Source organism: Parus major, chromosome 3, assembly GCF_001522545.3.
Source record: "Parus major isolate Abel chromosome 3, Parus_major1.1, whole genome shotgun sequence".
NCBI lineage: Eukaryota > Metazoa > Chordata > Aves > Passeriformes > Paridae > Parus > Parus major.
The window spans coordinates 92,629,393-92,644,650 of NC_031770.1; the positions used below are offsets into that span (position 1 = coordinate 92,629,393).

The window sequence follows — 15,258 nt, forward strand, 5'->3', positions numbered from 1 at the left end:
AACATAAAACAACTAAAAACATATATATAGATTAAAAAATACTAACTTAAAATATTAATTTATCTGCTAGCCAAGGTTTGAAATCATACTTTGTTATTTTCTGACTTTTTGTTTTGATATATTTCAAATTCAGAGAAAAATAGTCAATCCAATTATCCAGAATGTATTATGCAATAAGCAGACAAATGAACAAGTTGAGAAGGGAAAATGTTAAACATATATTCCAAAGCCAATAAAATACTCATCTTTAAATAGCAGCTTTTAGCTCACACTGTTCCAATGAGGAAAAAAAAAAAACTATTAAAACCTGTAAAATAATCTAACCAAGATCTTGACTTTACAAGAACCAAAGCAAATAATTAAGCATATTGTCTGCTCTGTGTTCACCCTTCTCAGGTTTCCATTACAACAACCATCAGAGCTGGATAAATCCTCACAGATCTGAATTCAACCACAAGTAGGTGCAAGGACATTGCTGCATATCCTCTCACATGGCCATGCTGCTCTTACAATGTAGAAAAACAGCCCACTGTACAAAACTGCTGGGATAACCTAAAGTTTTCTCATCTTTTTATCATTTTCCAGCAGTGATCATAAAGCAACTGCATTTCATGGTCTGGCACCTGGCAGGGTGGGAAAAAAGCAAGCTGTAAAGCCTCATAGTAGGGTTGGTTTTCCATTAGAGAGGAAATGACACTTTATTTTCTTTGCTTTTACCATCTGTTTCCAGGAAACACACATGTCATTAGAGGATATATGGATATAAACAGAATACATCAATTTCAGCAGAAATCATCTCTTTGTTAAACAGGTAACCTGTCATCATCCATATGAGCAATGAAGTATCAAGGTCACAGTAATTACCGTAGTCTCTATAAAAGGGCAAATTCTTTTAGAGCTGAGAGCAAAAACATGTTTAAGGATGTCCTTTAATAAAATACTGACTGTGACTATGAAAAAACAAGTGGTCTGTTCATGTACAGTATGATTTTTTTGGTGTGAGCTGTGACAAAGGCTGGTGCAAAACTGCCTTTGTTGATCCTTCAGCTATGCATCAAAAACATTTAAGCATAAACTTGCTCTACAAACTTATGTTGCACTAGTGAAATGTGTATTTGTCTTCAGATGTTAACAGATTTCTCTGCTGCTCAGTATGCCCTCTGTTAAGATAACAGAGCTGAGCTTGGGATCCTTAAAAGCAATCCAGCTGTACTGCGAATCTACAGTGAACTAGATAGTGAAATAAACTACTAGCTGGACCTATTATGTTCTTCCTCTCAACCATTCTTTTCCTTTCTCACATGGCATTTGGTCTTTCATTACAGAACACAATCTTGTTACATATTATTAAAAATATTTCTGATGATATACGAAATAAATGTAGTGCAGACCAGTCTAGACTAAATGTCTATCCCACGGTCACCTCTGTGACCCTGGTTTCATTTCCAATCCTGAATTCCTAACACAAACTTTCCATAGCTCAAGAAAGTGAGAGCCCTTCAATCTCCAGTAGTCAGAAGTGGACTGCCACAGGTTTAAAATTACCTCCAGCAGCTAAAAGAATCTGCCAGACACAGTCCGTATTTTGCATTACTAAACTTCAGCACATCATAAGGACGATTGTCTTCTTTGCCATTTCACTCCCCTGTGATTCTGTCCTTTACAAGATGGAGAGCTTTGAGATTTAAAACTGTCTTCTCCTAAGAACAAAATTGGGGAAATTTAATGCTATGAGAACTCATTATTATGGTTATGAGACCCTCCTCCTCTGTTTAGTTACTGTAGTTATCCTTTAAGTACAGTACTGTAACTCACAGTAACCATTCCTGTCAGTGACAGAAAGTTTTTCTTTTACTTGTACTGTATAACAACAAAAAAATTTCATTAACTTAATGAAGCAACATTCCTCATATTTACATCACTTTAAGGGAAGACAGAGGTGACATCTCTAGGTAGCCTACTGGGCCATTATTACATATTGTTACTACTAAAATCCTGGGAAAAGAAGTCCAGCTTCTTCAATGTTATACAAAGATCTTTCCTTTTTTAATCTCTCTTCTTAAGACTCTTAGCAATACTTTTACACCAATTTCTTCTTTCATTTCAACACCTCTTGAATTTTTACTTATCTGTTATTTCTGCATATTAAGGAACTTCTGTTGAATTTCAGAAAGCTAATAGAGCTGTTTCCTCTAAAATTAAATGTCATAAAAATCTCCCATGAAGGCAAATGCATATATTGTAAATACACAGCTATTTCACCATGCTGTAATTCAGTTTCACTTTGTTGTTTTTTTTATCTCAGTATATACTATAGAACTTGATTTACTCTTTAGCTCATTTTAGTTCTGAAACTGCTGCTTTTATCCTTACTGCTGCTTTATTATGTAAACTCCTACTACTCTGTCTTTTAGCTTTTGTTGTTGCAGGATTTTTGAGATCATATAAAGAGGCCCAAGAGCTCTTGCTAAATAACTGAAATTCAGTTCATTTTTAGAAAGGAGTCTCCCTTTGAACATTTGCTGTAATAAAGTCCTACTCCCAAAATAAACTTCCATTTCCATTCACTAGTGTGCTTTATGCGAAGGCATTGAGAAAAAAAAAAAAAAAAGAACTAAAATGGGTAAGAATGACACCAAGGAGCTATAATTAGCTAAAATTCTTTTACAAAAATAATTGTATGTTATATCAGCAGTTTTATTGCCATGGCAATGAACACAAAGCTAAATTTTTGAATATTTTTATATGCAGAAAAGTATGTATAAAGGAGGTCTTACTTCCCCTTTCCCCCCCACCATGAACAGCAGAACATACTAAAAGTTAATCTTTTTACAACTGATCTTGATTTCTTTGCAAAGTTCTGATGATTTCAATCAAATTATCAAAGAGAGGTGATTTGCTGTTCAGTGCTAGAGCTACGGTCCAACACCACATGTAAAAAGCACCCTGTCTAGAACATGACAGACATAATTTATAATGGAACTTTATTGCAAAGCTAATGTCATCTGAAAGAAAATATGGCAAGAAGATGGAGACTGAAAAAGTGAAACATTTTTGATGCAAGTTTTATACCTAACTCCTGTGAGAATATAAGAAAAATCTGTGTGGGAAGAACTGACTTCAGCTAGAAGAACTAAGCAATAAAGCTGGCACACACATTTCCCATAAAAACTGCAGAAGCTTGGTCTATTCCAGTCTACAAAGAGAGAGAGACAGAAAGAATGGTTGTCCACTCATGGGTACCTCATGCTCAACCACTTTCATGTCTCTACTCCCAGCACTGCCCCAGCTCCCACCTGATGTGCTTGCTGATGCTAAGGTCCTTGTCACTCACTTGCTAAACTGATACAAGCCATTTCAACTGCCTATTGAACAGCTTCTGTCTTAAAGCACGTAAAGATCTTTAAGTTTTAAAATTTTATCCTAACAACCACAGGTTAGATTTAAGTCTAACCATTTAATTCAGCGAACTAGAGCTCCAGTCAGAAAAACACTGAACAAACTCCAAAATGGTAGCATGGGAGTGGTTCAGCTGAATTCTCTGGATTTATTGATGTAACTAAAATTAAGCAAGGGTTTTTTTGGTCCAGATGCTAGGCAAAATGACTTCATCATGCACTTGATTCTAAGGTTCCAAAGCAAATGCTAATCTCTGTAAAGTAAACACATTTTCATGACAGATTACATTGTCCAACTGTTTCACGGTCACACAAAAAATATGACCAAACAGAAGAATACACCTGTTTATCTATTTACATTGATAACCTCTAAGGAGAAGAGGCTACTCAACCAGCTCAGTGCACATTGTTCACCTGGGCAGCAGATGGACTATGACTTACTAAAACAAATAGTCAGGAAACACATCAGACTCAAAGTCCAAGATGAACCTTCTGATTCTGGTCCAATCTACAGCACTAGAGAACAACAGTGATTAAAAAAAAATGTTACCATATGATGTTATTCAGCTACCTGGCAACATATTGTGAACAGGTGTGGCTATGTTAACATCCTGGAGGTGTTTCAGTGTCTCCGTGTGGAACAGTCGAAGAGTAGATCCAGATGTGAAGGCAATCCAGACTCCCACTCCAGCCACAGCCATATGAGAGATCACCATCCCTTCCTCTTGATGGGCTTCAAACTGGTTCTGCAAGAAAAACAAGGGCTCTTTGGGGAGATGCAAGTCAAGAATATCAGTCAACCTTTCTTACCAGCCTTTCAGTGTAGGCACTGTATCTTCAGCCTCTTTGACAAGGACAAAGCTTCCTCTGCCTTGCTTAGGATATGTTCTAATAGCTGCATATGATGTGTTAATCTCCCTAGAACTTTTTTGGGAAATATATCATCATCAGTATGGAAAGATTCTCAGCTTTTGATACAAGGTTCCACCTAATGACAGAATAACTCAGATTTTCCGTTTTTTAAAAAATTTGTATGATAGGAGCTGGCAAGCCCAAAACAATTCAGACTTAAAAGGATTTTGTATTTCTTTATACTCCTTTGGGAAAACTACCACAGCTGTACTTTCATCTACAGCAGAACTTCTATTTCAACAATAAAAAAAATAGTTTGTTCTGACAGGGGGTCTTTTCGTAACAAGAATAATAGAATGTTATAAAAAGTCATATTTAAAAAGTAGAGTTTTTAAGAATATAAACACACTGTTATTTGCTCAATTACACACGTAACAATGTGAGCCTTAATTCTGCAGTTTTGTTTTTGACGCTTGTTTTCCCGTCCTTCAAAGAATTGATGCTTCCCATTTTAGAAGCTAAAATCCTCTTTCTAAATGTAAGTAACACAGCACTTTGAAGATAGACCTTTTTCCTTGATCTAGTGCCAGTTACAGCCTGGCTCCAGGAAGGCAGAAGCCTCTTTCTGTATGTCTCTATTAACATGTGAGATAAAGCTATAGTAAAGTTTCTTAATCATTAACAAGGAGGGATTTTTTTCCTCCCAGTTTTGTCTTGTAAGAAGACTGTCTCTGAAGCTGGACACAGCCTTTGATTGTTGTGCCAGCTATTATCAGAAAGCCAGTATGATAAACACAAAACTTACTTAGCTAAATAAATGGCAAACTGTTCCTTGGATAAAAATCTCTCACTGAGGGGTATGGAAGTAATAAGTGCTCTAACATTCACTTCATGTATTATAGACTCTTTATGATATTTGCAGACAAAGTGCAGAAGTATCTCCTACTTCCTTGTAGTGAAATACACTTTAATTTTCTAGGTGTTACAAGTACGAGTTACATTTTGGTATTTTTTTTTTTTTTCATTAACATCTAAATATGATAGGGTTATAGATATATTTTCCAAATTTTCCATCAAAATACAACTAACAGGCTAAGATCAGAGACAAAGAATTAAAAGATAGAATTTCCACAAAGCATAACTTTTGTTATTATGTTTAGTAAGCGCTTAATTTTCTTTTCACACTTTATTACTGCATAAATTATGATTTTCACAGAGAAATTTGTTGTTTAAAGAGAATGGGAATTATCTTTTGTGTGTTTCATTTGTTAACATTATTCTTCAAATGTTTGTTTTTTTAGTAAATGAACAGAATTTTCTCTTCAGCTGTCAGGCAGTGGTTCAGTTTTTGAGTGTTACGGTATTATCTTTTGATTCTTTGAATAATAACACTGCAGAATGTAAGATAAGCAACTCTGGCAGGCACATTTATATTCAGTTTTCCTGAAGTAACCACTATTCATTCGTTATCAAATGATATGCACAATTTGAAAATCATAAAATTCATTCAACAGAAGAATTTATCTGTAAAAAACATCTTCCAATGTCAGAAGCAGCCCTTATGACTAGATTTGCTGATATTCTCATCATCCATGTTCCATTGCAAAAAAGATTCTAAAATATTTTCTTTGTTTATAGACTCATACATCCCTGCACTAGTGACTAATTGCCTTTTGAGAACTTCTAGGGGATAAATCCATAGCAGCTGAAGCAAACCTGACCAGCAACTTGCACTCTTTGAAATTAGAAGGAAAATTAAGAAGAGTGTAAAAAAAGAATTTTCTCTGGAGTGATCCGACCACAGCTGACTATTCTGTTGGTGCCACTGAAAACAACTTACACATGCATTTTTGTCACATTCCATTTTAACCAGCCAACTCATTATACTCCCACTTAAGTCTGTCTGTCCTGCCATTCGTACAGCTGTGTGCTGGAACACACAGACCCATTTGAAGTAAAACTGTACATTGCAAACACCTGTAGAAAGAACTATTCTTCTCATTGAAAGGGTTTCTAACATGGAGCAAGAACACACTCCAAAACTTCACCTTCTTATGCATAAATTTTTGCATAAAGGACAGCTTTGACATCTGTTTCAATTACAAGTCTATCTGAAAACCAGTGAGCTGGCCTTTTACTTCTTTTTTTCTTTTCTTTTTATAACAAGAAACACAGATAACAAAGGAACAAAGATGTCTTATTCCATTTGTCATCAAAATAATTGAACTTCATTTTATTTTTCTCTTTTAGTTTTCATACCTACATTCCTGTCTGTTCAAAGCCTGGATTTTCCCCCCTCAGGCTCTGCCATTCTATCTACAGCAGCACAGGAGCTGCAGAAGGCATTGTGGATATCAGAGCCCAATGCAGCTCACCAGTGTTCCAGCAGTGTGAGACACAGCAGAGCCCTTCTTTTGAGGGAGTGCTCATTTACACCAGACAGCTGCATCAATTTCTCCAGGTTCAGGGGAAGAAGATAATGAGGGTCATTACCCCCAACATCAAACAAATGTCTTTCACTGCCTTAAAGTTACAGTACTTGGGTAACACACATTCATTCATGTATAGGGATTTCCATCTGTTTTGGTTACTCAGCTGAAGACTTCAGTGTAACTCCTGTATAGTTAGCAAAGTTTCAAAAACAAGACAAAACAGACTAGGAAAGAATGACACTCAACTGGTAACTTTATTCTATGAAATACTCTGGCACTTTTTGATGTTTTTGAACAAAGGCAAACTGCCTTTGCAGTGTACAAGATGCTCCAGCCACAGAGAGCATTATGGGGTGTAGGTCTGTACCCAACAGCAATACAGCTGTCAGATCTGGGGTCATTACTAAGTGACAAATTTCTTCACAGAAGGCGTATCAGAGTATGTAATTAAAATGTAACAGCAATTGGCGCATTTCTCACCTGTGCCCTGCCAAGGATCTTGAGGCATTTTGCCATTTTGGGGTATTGTGCCAATAAAAGACATTACCTAAAACATTTTGTTACAGTAACATATCATTAGAACAAATGAATTGAGAATCTTACCCATATCAGAGTGCGGGGCGGGGAAAGCAGACATAAGTAATATCCAAATCCAATAAACACAATAACAAACATGCTTGTTTACTAAAAATTATTAAATAAAGAAAAAATCTTAAATAAAAACCTTAGCAAAGCAAGGAAGAATGGAATGAGATTGTCTTCAAGGATAACATACTCTGCACTTAGCTAATGTACAGAGAGTTAAATACGAGATACCTGTGAAGCAAAGAGTGCCTCATAAGGACAAGTTTACAAAATAGTTTTGAATATGCTCATGGGCTTGCACAAATTTTGCCTTAAAACCTTGTCAGATGCCTTTACAGGTAATGTACATGATGCAGGGCACATAGTATGCAAGCATGACAATAGTAATAAACTAGCAAGCAGCTGCATGGCAGTATAAATGGAGTATCTCCACATAAAGTATATGGAGATATGAAGGTGCTCAGTAAAGAGGGAAGAGTAACAGGTGAGCCCTGTGTAACACTTGGTTTCTTGCTGATAGAGCAAAGATTAAGTTTATACAAAAGATCTCGAGTCAAATCTTTACTACTAACTCTCAACAAGAGAGAGCAGAGGGAGAATAAACTTTTCCTTGCTGCTGCTTCCTCTTGTACAACAAAGCTTCTGTTCTTCACAATAAGGAAGAGGCAGCTCAGATGTTAAAACGTTTGACATTGATGGAGTTTAAATTGCCCATGCATCATATAATACTGAAACAATATTGCCATTGGACATGGTAAGGACAACAGAGCAGATCACTTTTGGAAACATAAACCTAGGAAGTTATCAAAACAAGTCAGGTCACTGAGTAGGCAGCAACACTGAAAATATTAGAGACCTGTTTAGCTAGGTGAAATGAAGAGAAAAAGACCAGAATATCTTAATACCCATAATGAAGCAACAGAAAATCATTGCTTGTTCACAATTCTATGAGAAAGATGACATGCTATGCCATGGGTATTTGGATGAAATAAAAGATGACCCTCAGCCAGATGTACAGAAAATTGTGGACATGATTTTCTGAACGTGAAAGAGTTTTCAGCTGGTCAGTGGCTGATCTGTTTCCCAAGGGAAAGTCTTTTGGGAAACTTTTCTCTCTCTCTCTGTTTTCTAAATAGGTTTTTGGTTCCCAAAACAATGGTGTACAGATGTTCTGAATGTGTTTTCTCCTGTTCCACCAATGGGACAAGAGAGGTGTTGTTCCCTTTACCAATCATGTTAAACCTGTATCGGAACACCTTACAAAAGGGCTGAAATAAAACAAAACCCCAAAATAAAGGCTTCTGCCTTCTTTGGATCAAAAACCTCAGCTGTTGTGATTGAAACCATGCTTCTACTTCATGTCCACTAGTGACAGAAAATAATCATGTTAATGAACAAAATTATTTATATTGAAAAAACACTACTTAACCCATACACACCATTTCTTATGGTGCTTGCTGCAGCACTTATTGTGTGTACAATGGACGTATTATAACCTGAGCTCTGACTACAACAGATGGTTTAGTTGAGAAATGAGAAGAAACCTCCTGTGATGCTTTTATAGGAAAATCTGTAGTAACAGCTGAAAAGTGAAACTGCCATGTCTGAGATATTGCTAGAGTACTTGTTATTTTATCTCTCCAAACTTTTGTTTTCAACACTGCAGTCTATGACATTTTATGTAAGAGTGAAGAGTAATATTTAAACATTCTTTAATCCTCAAAGCTTGTTTAACTCTGAGTTTGTTCTCCTCTGCCAAAACAGCCTAGCATAGTCCAAACTGCAGCCATACCACCTGATTTAGGGAGAACATTGTTACAGAATTAGGCCAGAATTGACAAGCTTATTTACAGAGATCTGGCTGTGAGTATCCAGCCTCACACAAGAACAACCTGGCTCTGATTTCTTACCGTTTTCCTAGTGACAGTCTAAGGGATTTTACCAAAATCTGTAGAACAGCAACCATGAAACTAACAAAAGTCCATTTCAAGCACCTATCCAAATCACTCATCCAAAATCTTTCTCTAATCGTACCATTCAAACTACCAACAAAACAAACCTTGAAGAAAAGTGAAGTAGGAGAATCTATGTTCCAAGCATCTTATTAGATGAAACAAATCACTCAGAAAACACAGAAAAAGACAGAGGAAATTAGGATGTTAGCTGTTTCCCTGCAAACCCATGACAGTGACTCACAGAATCAATTGTACCAAACGGACAATTGTTGGGAGAAAACACTATCATCAAAGGAAAAAAAATGCAGCAACAATGCACACAAAGAAGGAGGCTGTGAGCTCATCATGACTCCTGTTTGAAAAAACTTCATGGCTGTAAACATCATGCAATTCAGTGACACTCTATTGTAGGTTGAATGAGAGGTTGAACTACTAATGTTTCATCAACTCTTGGGACTACTAGGATGTTCTTTTGGTGAAAGCTATAATTTTGACAGAAATAAGGGATTAACATTTTCTGGAAAATATGGTCACAAAGTGAATTTGAACCCTTAACACTCTTCTCTCATTCTGACAAAGCCAGCTTTTGTGTGACTATTCATCAGAAACTGCTCTTATGCAAATAAAACTTTTGTAGGTCACCAAGAAGAAAAAATCTGAAAAAATATATTATGACATTATCACAAGGTGCAAGTAATATCTAAGTAGATAGAGGCAGTCTCTCAGCTAAACCTTCTGCTGTAAATAACAAGAAATTCCTATAGGCACCCACTTCTCTGCTGCCTTACCTCAGATTTCATTTTTAAGAGAATCTTGTGCCCCAAATGCTCCATCATTTCCAAGCACCTTACAGAAACCAGTGGGTAAATGGGAGCAAGGTCTAATGAGACATCAGAAGAGAACACAACAGCAGAATTGCAAACTAAAGGAGTGAGATTTAAAAGAAATAAGACCACATTCAATAAAAAGCTTCATGAATCATGATGTTTCTTAAACGGATTTCCATCTTTAAAATTTCACCGCTTATACCCTGAAGCGTAAAAGGTGAGCAATGCTTTTAAAAGTGTTTACCTCTATGGAATGAGTCACAGTGCTGATTATGAAAATTTGTCCACCACATGCAGCCCAAATGGTCTCCTCCATCACAAGCAGACTTCTAACAGGCAGAACCCCCAATTTAACTATCTTCTGAGGTTCCGTGTTCCATGTCCCATCTTCAATAAAAGAAGAAGAAAGGTTATTAACAACCAAATGGTGATCTTTGCTTTAAAACAGTTCTGAAAATCCACTGCTTGTCTTTCTGCAAGTTGCCACTTCAAGCTACACTGTGATTTGTTTATGGTTACTTTTAGCTTCCAGGGTAAATTTGTAAGTATAAAACAACATTAATGGGAAAATCCAAACATAAGTACTCATGTACCTGTCAACAGAGCAAATTTTATCTAGATTAAATGATAATTCAGGAGTACCACATTGCTGTTGTGTTAAAACTGCTTTCCTCCCCAGAGGAAATACAGTCAGAAATCCATGTCTGACAACTATCTCCAACACAGAAGGAACTCACAACCAACTTACTTCAAGATGAATCAATTTCTAACCAGGACAGAATCATCTTTCATGTGCAAAGTAGTCAGAAAGATTTTTACTATAGGCTGGAATGAGTGCAGATCACTCTCTAAGAGCATTTTGATAGAACTGACCTTCCTGCTACTAGATGCTTCATTTAAGATGGAAAACAAACAAAAAACCCCAAAAAACCCCAAAGCAATAGCTAAAAAAACACAAAACAAACAAACAAAAAAAAAACCCAAAAAATGAAAACTTGGTCTTGTGCCATATCTTCACTTTTCTTACTTTTCCCACTAATTATAAAACCCGCAGTGTTTTCTTTGGACTGCATTTATCAGATCTAAATTAAATTGTGTATGTAGCACAGTCAATTATTCAGAGAGGTTCTGGTAAGAGCTGCATGCTTCCTCCTACTGCTATTGTCACTGTCAATTGCCATCTCTTTGAAACAAGGACTAGCAGATTATTTCTCCCCAAATTTAAGAACCAGCAACATGAGCTTCTTGAAACAGTTGAAGTTTTATCTTTTATACACACAAATTGACATATTAAGTACAGCAATAATAATTTTAATGTTTTCATATTAGTTAATATATTGTAAGTGCTTGTTGAATACAGTCTCAAAGATAACATTTTTGTCTATACATTATGATTTATTAATAATATACAAATCTGTAACCCAGATTAAAAGTAACTGGGTTTTACACTGAGATAAAATAGTTCAAAAAAGGCACAATTTCTTCATTGAAAAGTCTTCTTCCTGCACAAACTGCAGTAAAGTTGTCTACTTTCCTGACACTGGTTTCAACTCAGTAACCACTTGAATTTTGACTGATGAGACCAAAGTAAACACATCTTTAGGCAAGCACTAAAGTACAATTTTTTTCTTTTCCCTCCTGAAAACAAGTACATTTTCTATTATTTGCTTAAAGAATGGGGGTACAAAATTTCCTGCTTCACCAATTAGAGTGGCAGCAACAAAAATGAGAAGCATCAGTTCTGGAGTACTTCTCCAAATTTCTGTCATCTGTGTGATACAACCTTCGCTGAGTCATTCTCAGGATGTGGCTCTCTTCTGAAAGCATCTTTGTAGAAATGACATTTAGTTTCAAGCTGTCAAAATAATTTTCATTATTTTAGTTTGCATTGAGAAGAGTGCTTCCAGTTATTAGCCTGCAAACTCTCCCAGCAGTGTCAGAGTCACTCTGTTCTCTATGACTCATATGTACTATTAGCAATAAACTAACTTCTGGAGAAGTTTTCATTCTTTAGCAACCACATTACCCACAAATTAAATTCTAAACTGGAGGCTGCCCATACCCTATGATTGCTGTAACCACTGTAGTCAGTGCAAAGCCTTCAGAGAGTGAAGTTGCGTGTCACAATTTTCACTGTGCAAGGGATGCTGACTGCAGAACTTTAACAGCAATCTGTAGGTAGCACCATTCTTAGGGATAAATCCAGCATAATTCTGGTACATTCTTCCTGTCTATTTTGAAGGATAAGGACTGTGAGTTTGGGCACGGACTGGATATGCTGAGCAAAAAGCTATCTTTTCTAGTTATATTTTCACACTGAAAAAAACATTAACATAAAACAAAAGTTCATGGACAACTATTTTTCTTAAATACAGTCAAGCTGTACATTAATTTATATATAAAGCATAGCTGATACTGAAAGAACAGGAAAATAAGGATTTTCAGGATCTCAACTGTGGACTCATTTGCATTTTGTTTAAATTAAATTTCAAACATCTAATGTGTTTCTTTTTTTTTTTTTAAATCTGGAACTCTATGCCCTGAAGTTCCATGTAATTCCTCAGATGACTAAGCATTAAGCCTTATTAACAATTTTGATCAATGTAAGAAGTTGATGTCAATACTATCAATGTTATAAATACCAACTGAGTCATGAATATCCGATTCAACATATATGCCTAAAAAATCTCAGTTCTCACAAAACCCTTTTCTGTTGGTATATGTGTTAACACAGTACTTGACAATCCAGTTTAAGAGTTCCATAGGATTGGACATACAAAGCAGGTGAGATAGAAGTCTCATGTCTTTCATGCTACCACAATTCATGAAAAAAATCCCTGTAATCCCACTTGATGTATCAGCCCAGCAAACATCCAAAGCTATCACTCTACCCCTATGACCCTAGTTATGTGATAAGGCTATTCTCTGGTATATTTTTATTTCTTCCTGCAAACAGTGCTGTCTTCCAGATCAGATAGCATCTGAAACAGATGAGGGGAAAAAAGTGTAGGGGGACACTCTCTGGTCTAGTAATTAGAACAGTATTCAAAGGATGTGTCAACTGTGTTCTGGACCCTGCCTCAGTGAATGACTAATTAACTATACAAAGTGGAAAAGCACCAAGAAGACAAATTAAGCCCTATGCATCTCTCTCCTCTCATTTTGTGGCAGCCAGGAAGATCTCTTGAGAGTGGAAAGCATGGGTAAAAATCCACTAAAGCAAGGCGAGGGATTAAGCCTGATAATCCAACATACTTCTGTAAATGCTTTAACCACAGGCTACTGGCTAAAAGTAAGACCACGACTTCAGTTTGCTGACCAAGAATTTTATCACCCATCTCTAAAATTACTTAGCAAGTCTGTGTCTAGCTCACAAGTGGTTTAAGACTATCAAAATCACACTTTGAAGAAAACATAATACTCTCCCTGCCTCTCTCTCCAGATCTCAGCAGATCCTGTTCAATACCTGCCTGCACAGACTTCTCATTTGACACTGGCTGTTTCATGTTATCTGTCTGATCCAATGTGCATGGCTTTTAAAATCTAAGAGAAAAGAGGCATTATCTGTATCTATCCCACTTGTGTAAACACCTGCAGATTCAAGACATGCTTATGTAAGTAGTTTCAACAACTGGCACTATCCAGGTACTTAAAATTAGTCACAGCACTTGCAAAAAAGATAAGGAACAGCTTTGTTTGATGCTATAAAATCCTTTGCTAGTTACTGACTAAAGTTTATTTTTTCCTGGCAAAAGAGGAAAGAAGCAAGAAACAGAAGCCAAGATAAAACTTTTGCCAACAGCATCTCAAGGAATACTATATGGATTGCAGGTACAGCTGTTTGCAGGAAAGACATGTGTCTACAAAATCTAAGAACAGGGCCAAAGATAGAAATTAATCCAGGGGCTTCTGGAAATTAGATGTCATATATTTATGTTGTATATACGATGTCTGATATTTGCATATTAAATAAGTATTTCAAAAAAACAGAAGACAGATTTTATACTAATAGATCTGTGTCATGTCACTGTGTTATGCCACTATTTTTAATACTCTTTGTAAGTTACATGCCATAGTTTATACACCAGTATTGAACAGCATCTTGCAATGCATATATCAGACTGTTTAGCTGCATCAAAGGAAGGTCTCTCATGCTCATAAAATATTTCTAATAATTTCTATAATATTTTAATGCAAATGGAAATTATTTCCATTAGTGCATTTTGTTATTAGTCTTGTGATTTTTATGAATTTGGAAAATTAGTTATCCTTCTACTCACTCAAATTTAATCAGATAGGAAAAGTTTTAAAACAATGTTCATTTTATCTTTCTGTGGTATGTTTCCACAAAACCCAACGAAGGAAAGTCATACTATTTCACAATAATTTATAAGAATAATCTTCCAATTATTAATTTATAAATATTTAAAATATTTAATATTTTTAATAATTGTAATTAGTTAGTGCACTGAGCTCTTCATGTGAGATAATCTATTAACATGCAGTTTTATTTCAGAAAGTCTTTTCAAAGTTTGTAGTAGTCTTCCCTTCCTTTATGCTTTCAGTCAAGCTGAACTGAGCAAGCGCTTTTGTTGACAGCTTCCTCTCTTGCTTAGCAGCACTATTGATGGTTTCAACAGAGCTGCCAACACAGCCCTGGGAACAGCAATTCTTGGTTAATTAGTGCAGTGGAGCACAAACATTTTTTCCATCACATGGTACATAAACCAGCACTGTGGAGGAGTAAAATGGTACCTACAGAAGTCAAAAGTTTAGCACACTCCCTATCACTTGAAAATAAGATGAGACACTCAGGCCTGCTCTTCTAAACAATGTGAAACTAGGAATTAGTTTTAGGAGTTAGAATATTGTGCATGCATACTCATTTTTTCTTCCACATGCATCAAATTCTTCAAGTGAAACACCTGACAGAGTTCCTCCTAAAATTATACAGGGGTGTTACTGGAGGACCCAGCATGAAATATACAAATAAGACTGAAAGCAATGTCAACATATTTCTGGTAATGAGTATTATGTGACACTGCAAAGATAACAGTATTTTATCTCTGTTTCAGTATCACTGCTCTAGTCCTGCCCCTAACAGCTTAATACCACTGTTTATTTTTCACAGCAATACCTCACAACATCTACTTGAAGTGGCAGTTACATGCACATGCCAGAAATCCACTATTCAGACAAGCTGGAGCAG

At 36.1% G+C, this 15,258-nt stretch overlaps 1 protein-coding gene across 3 annotated transcripts in view; it reads right to left on the minus strand.

Annotated features, from left to right (window-relative positions):
* Positions 1 to 15,258, minus strand: part of ARHGEF10 (Rho guanine nucleotide exchange factor 10) — a 99,352-nt gene that overhangs the window by 8,368 nt on the left and 75,726 nt on the right. For all 3 annotated transcript variants that reach the window (XM_015622221.1, XM_015622223.1, XM_015622220.1), the window contains 2 exons: positions 10,294 to 10,436; positions 3,970 to 4,144 (listed from right to left, as the gene is read on the minus strand). In XM_015622221.1, the coding sequence (XP_015477707.1) occupies positions 3,970 to 4,144; positions 10,294 to 10,436 (318 nt within the window). The remainder of the gene's footprint in view (positions 1 to 3,969; positions 4,145 to 10,293; positions 10,437 to 15,258) is intronic.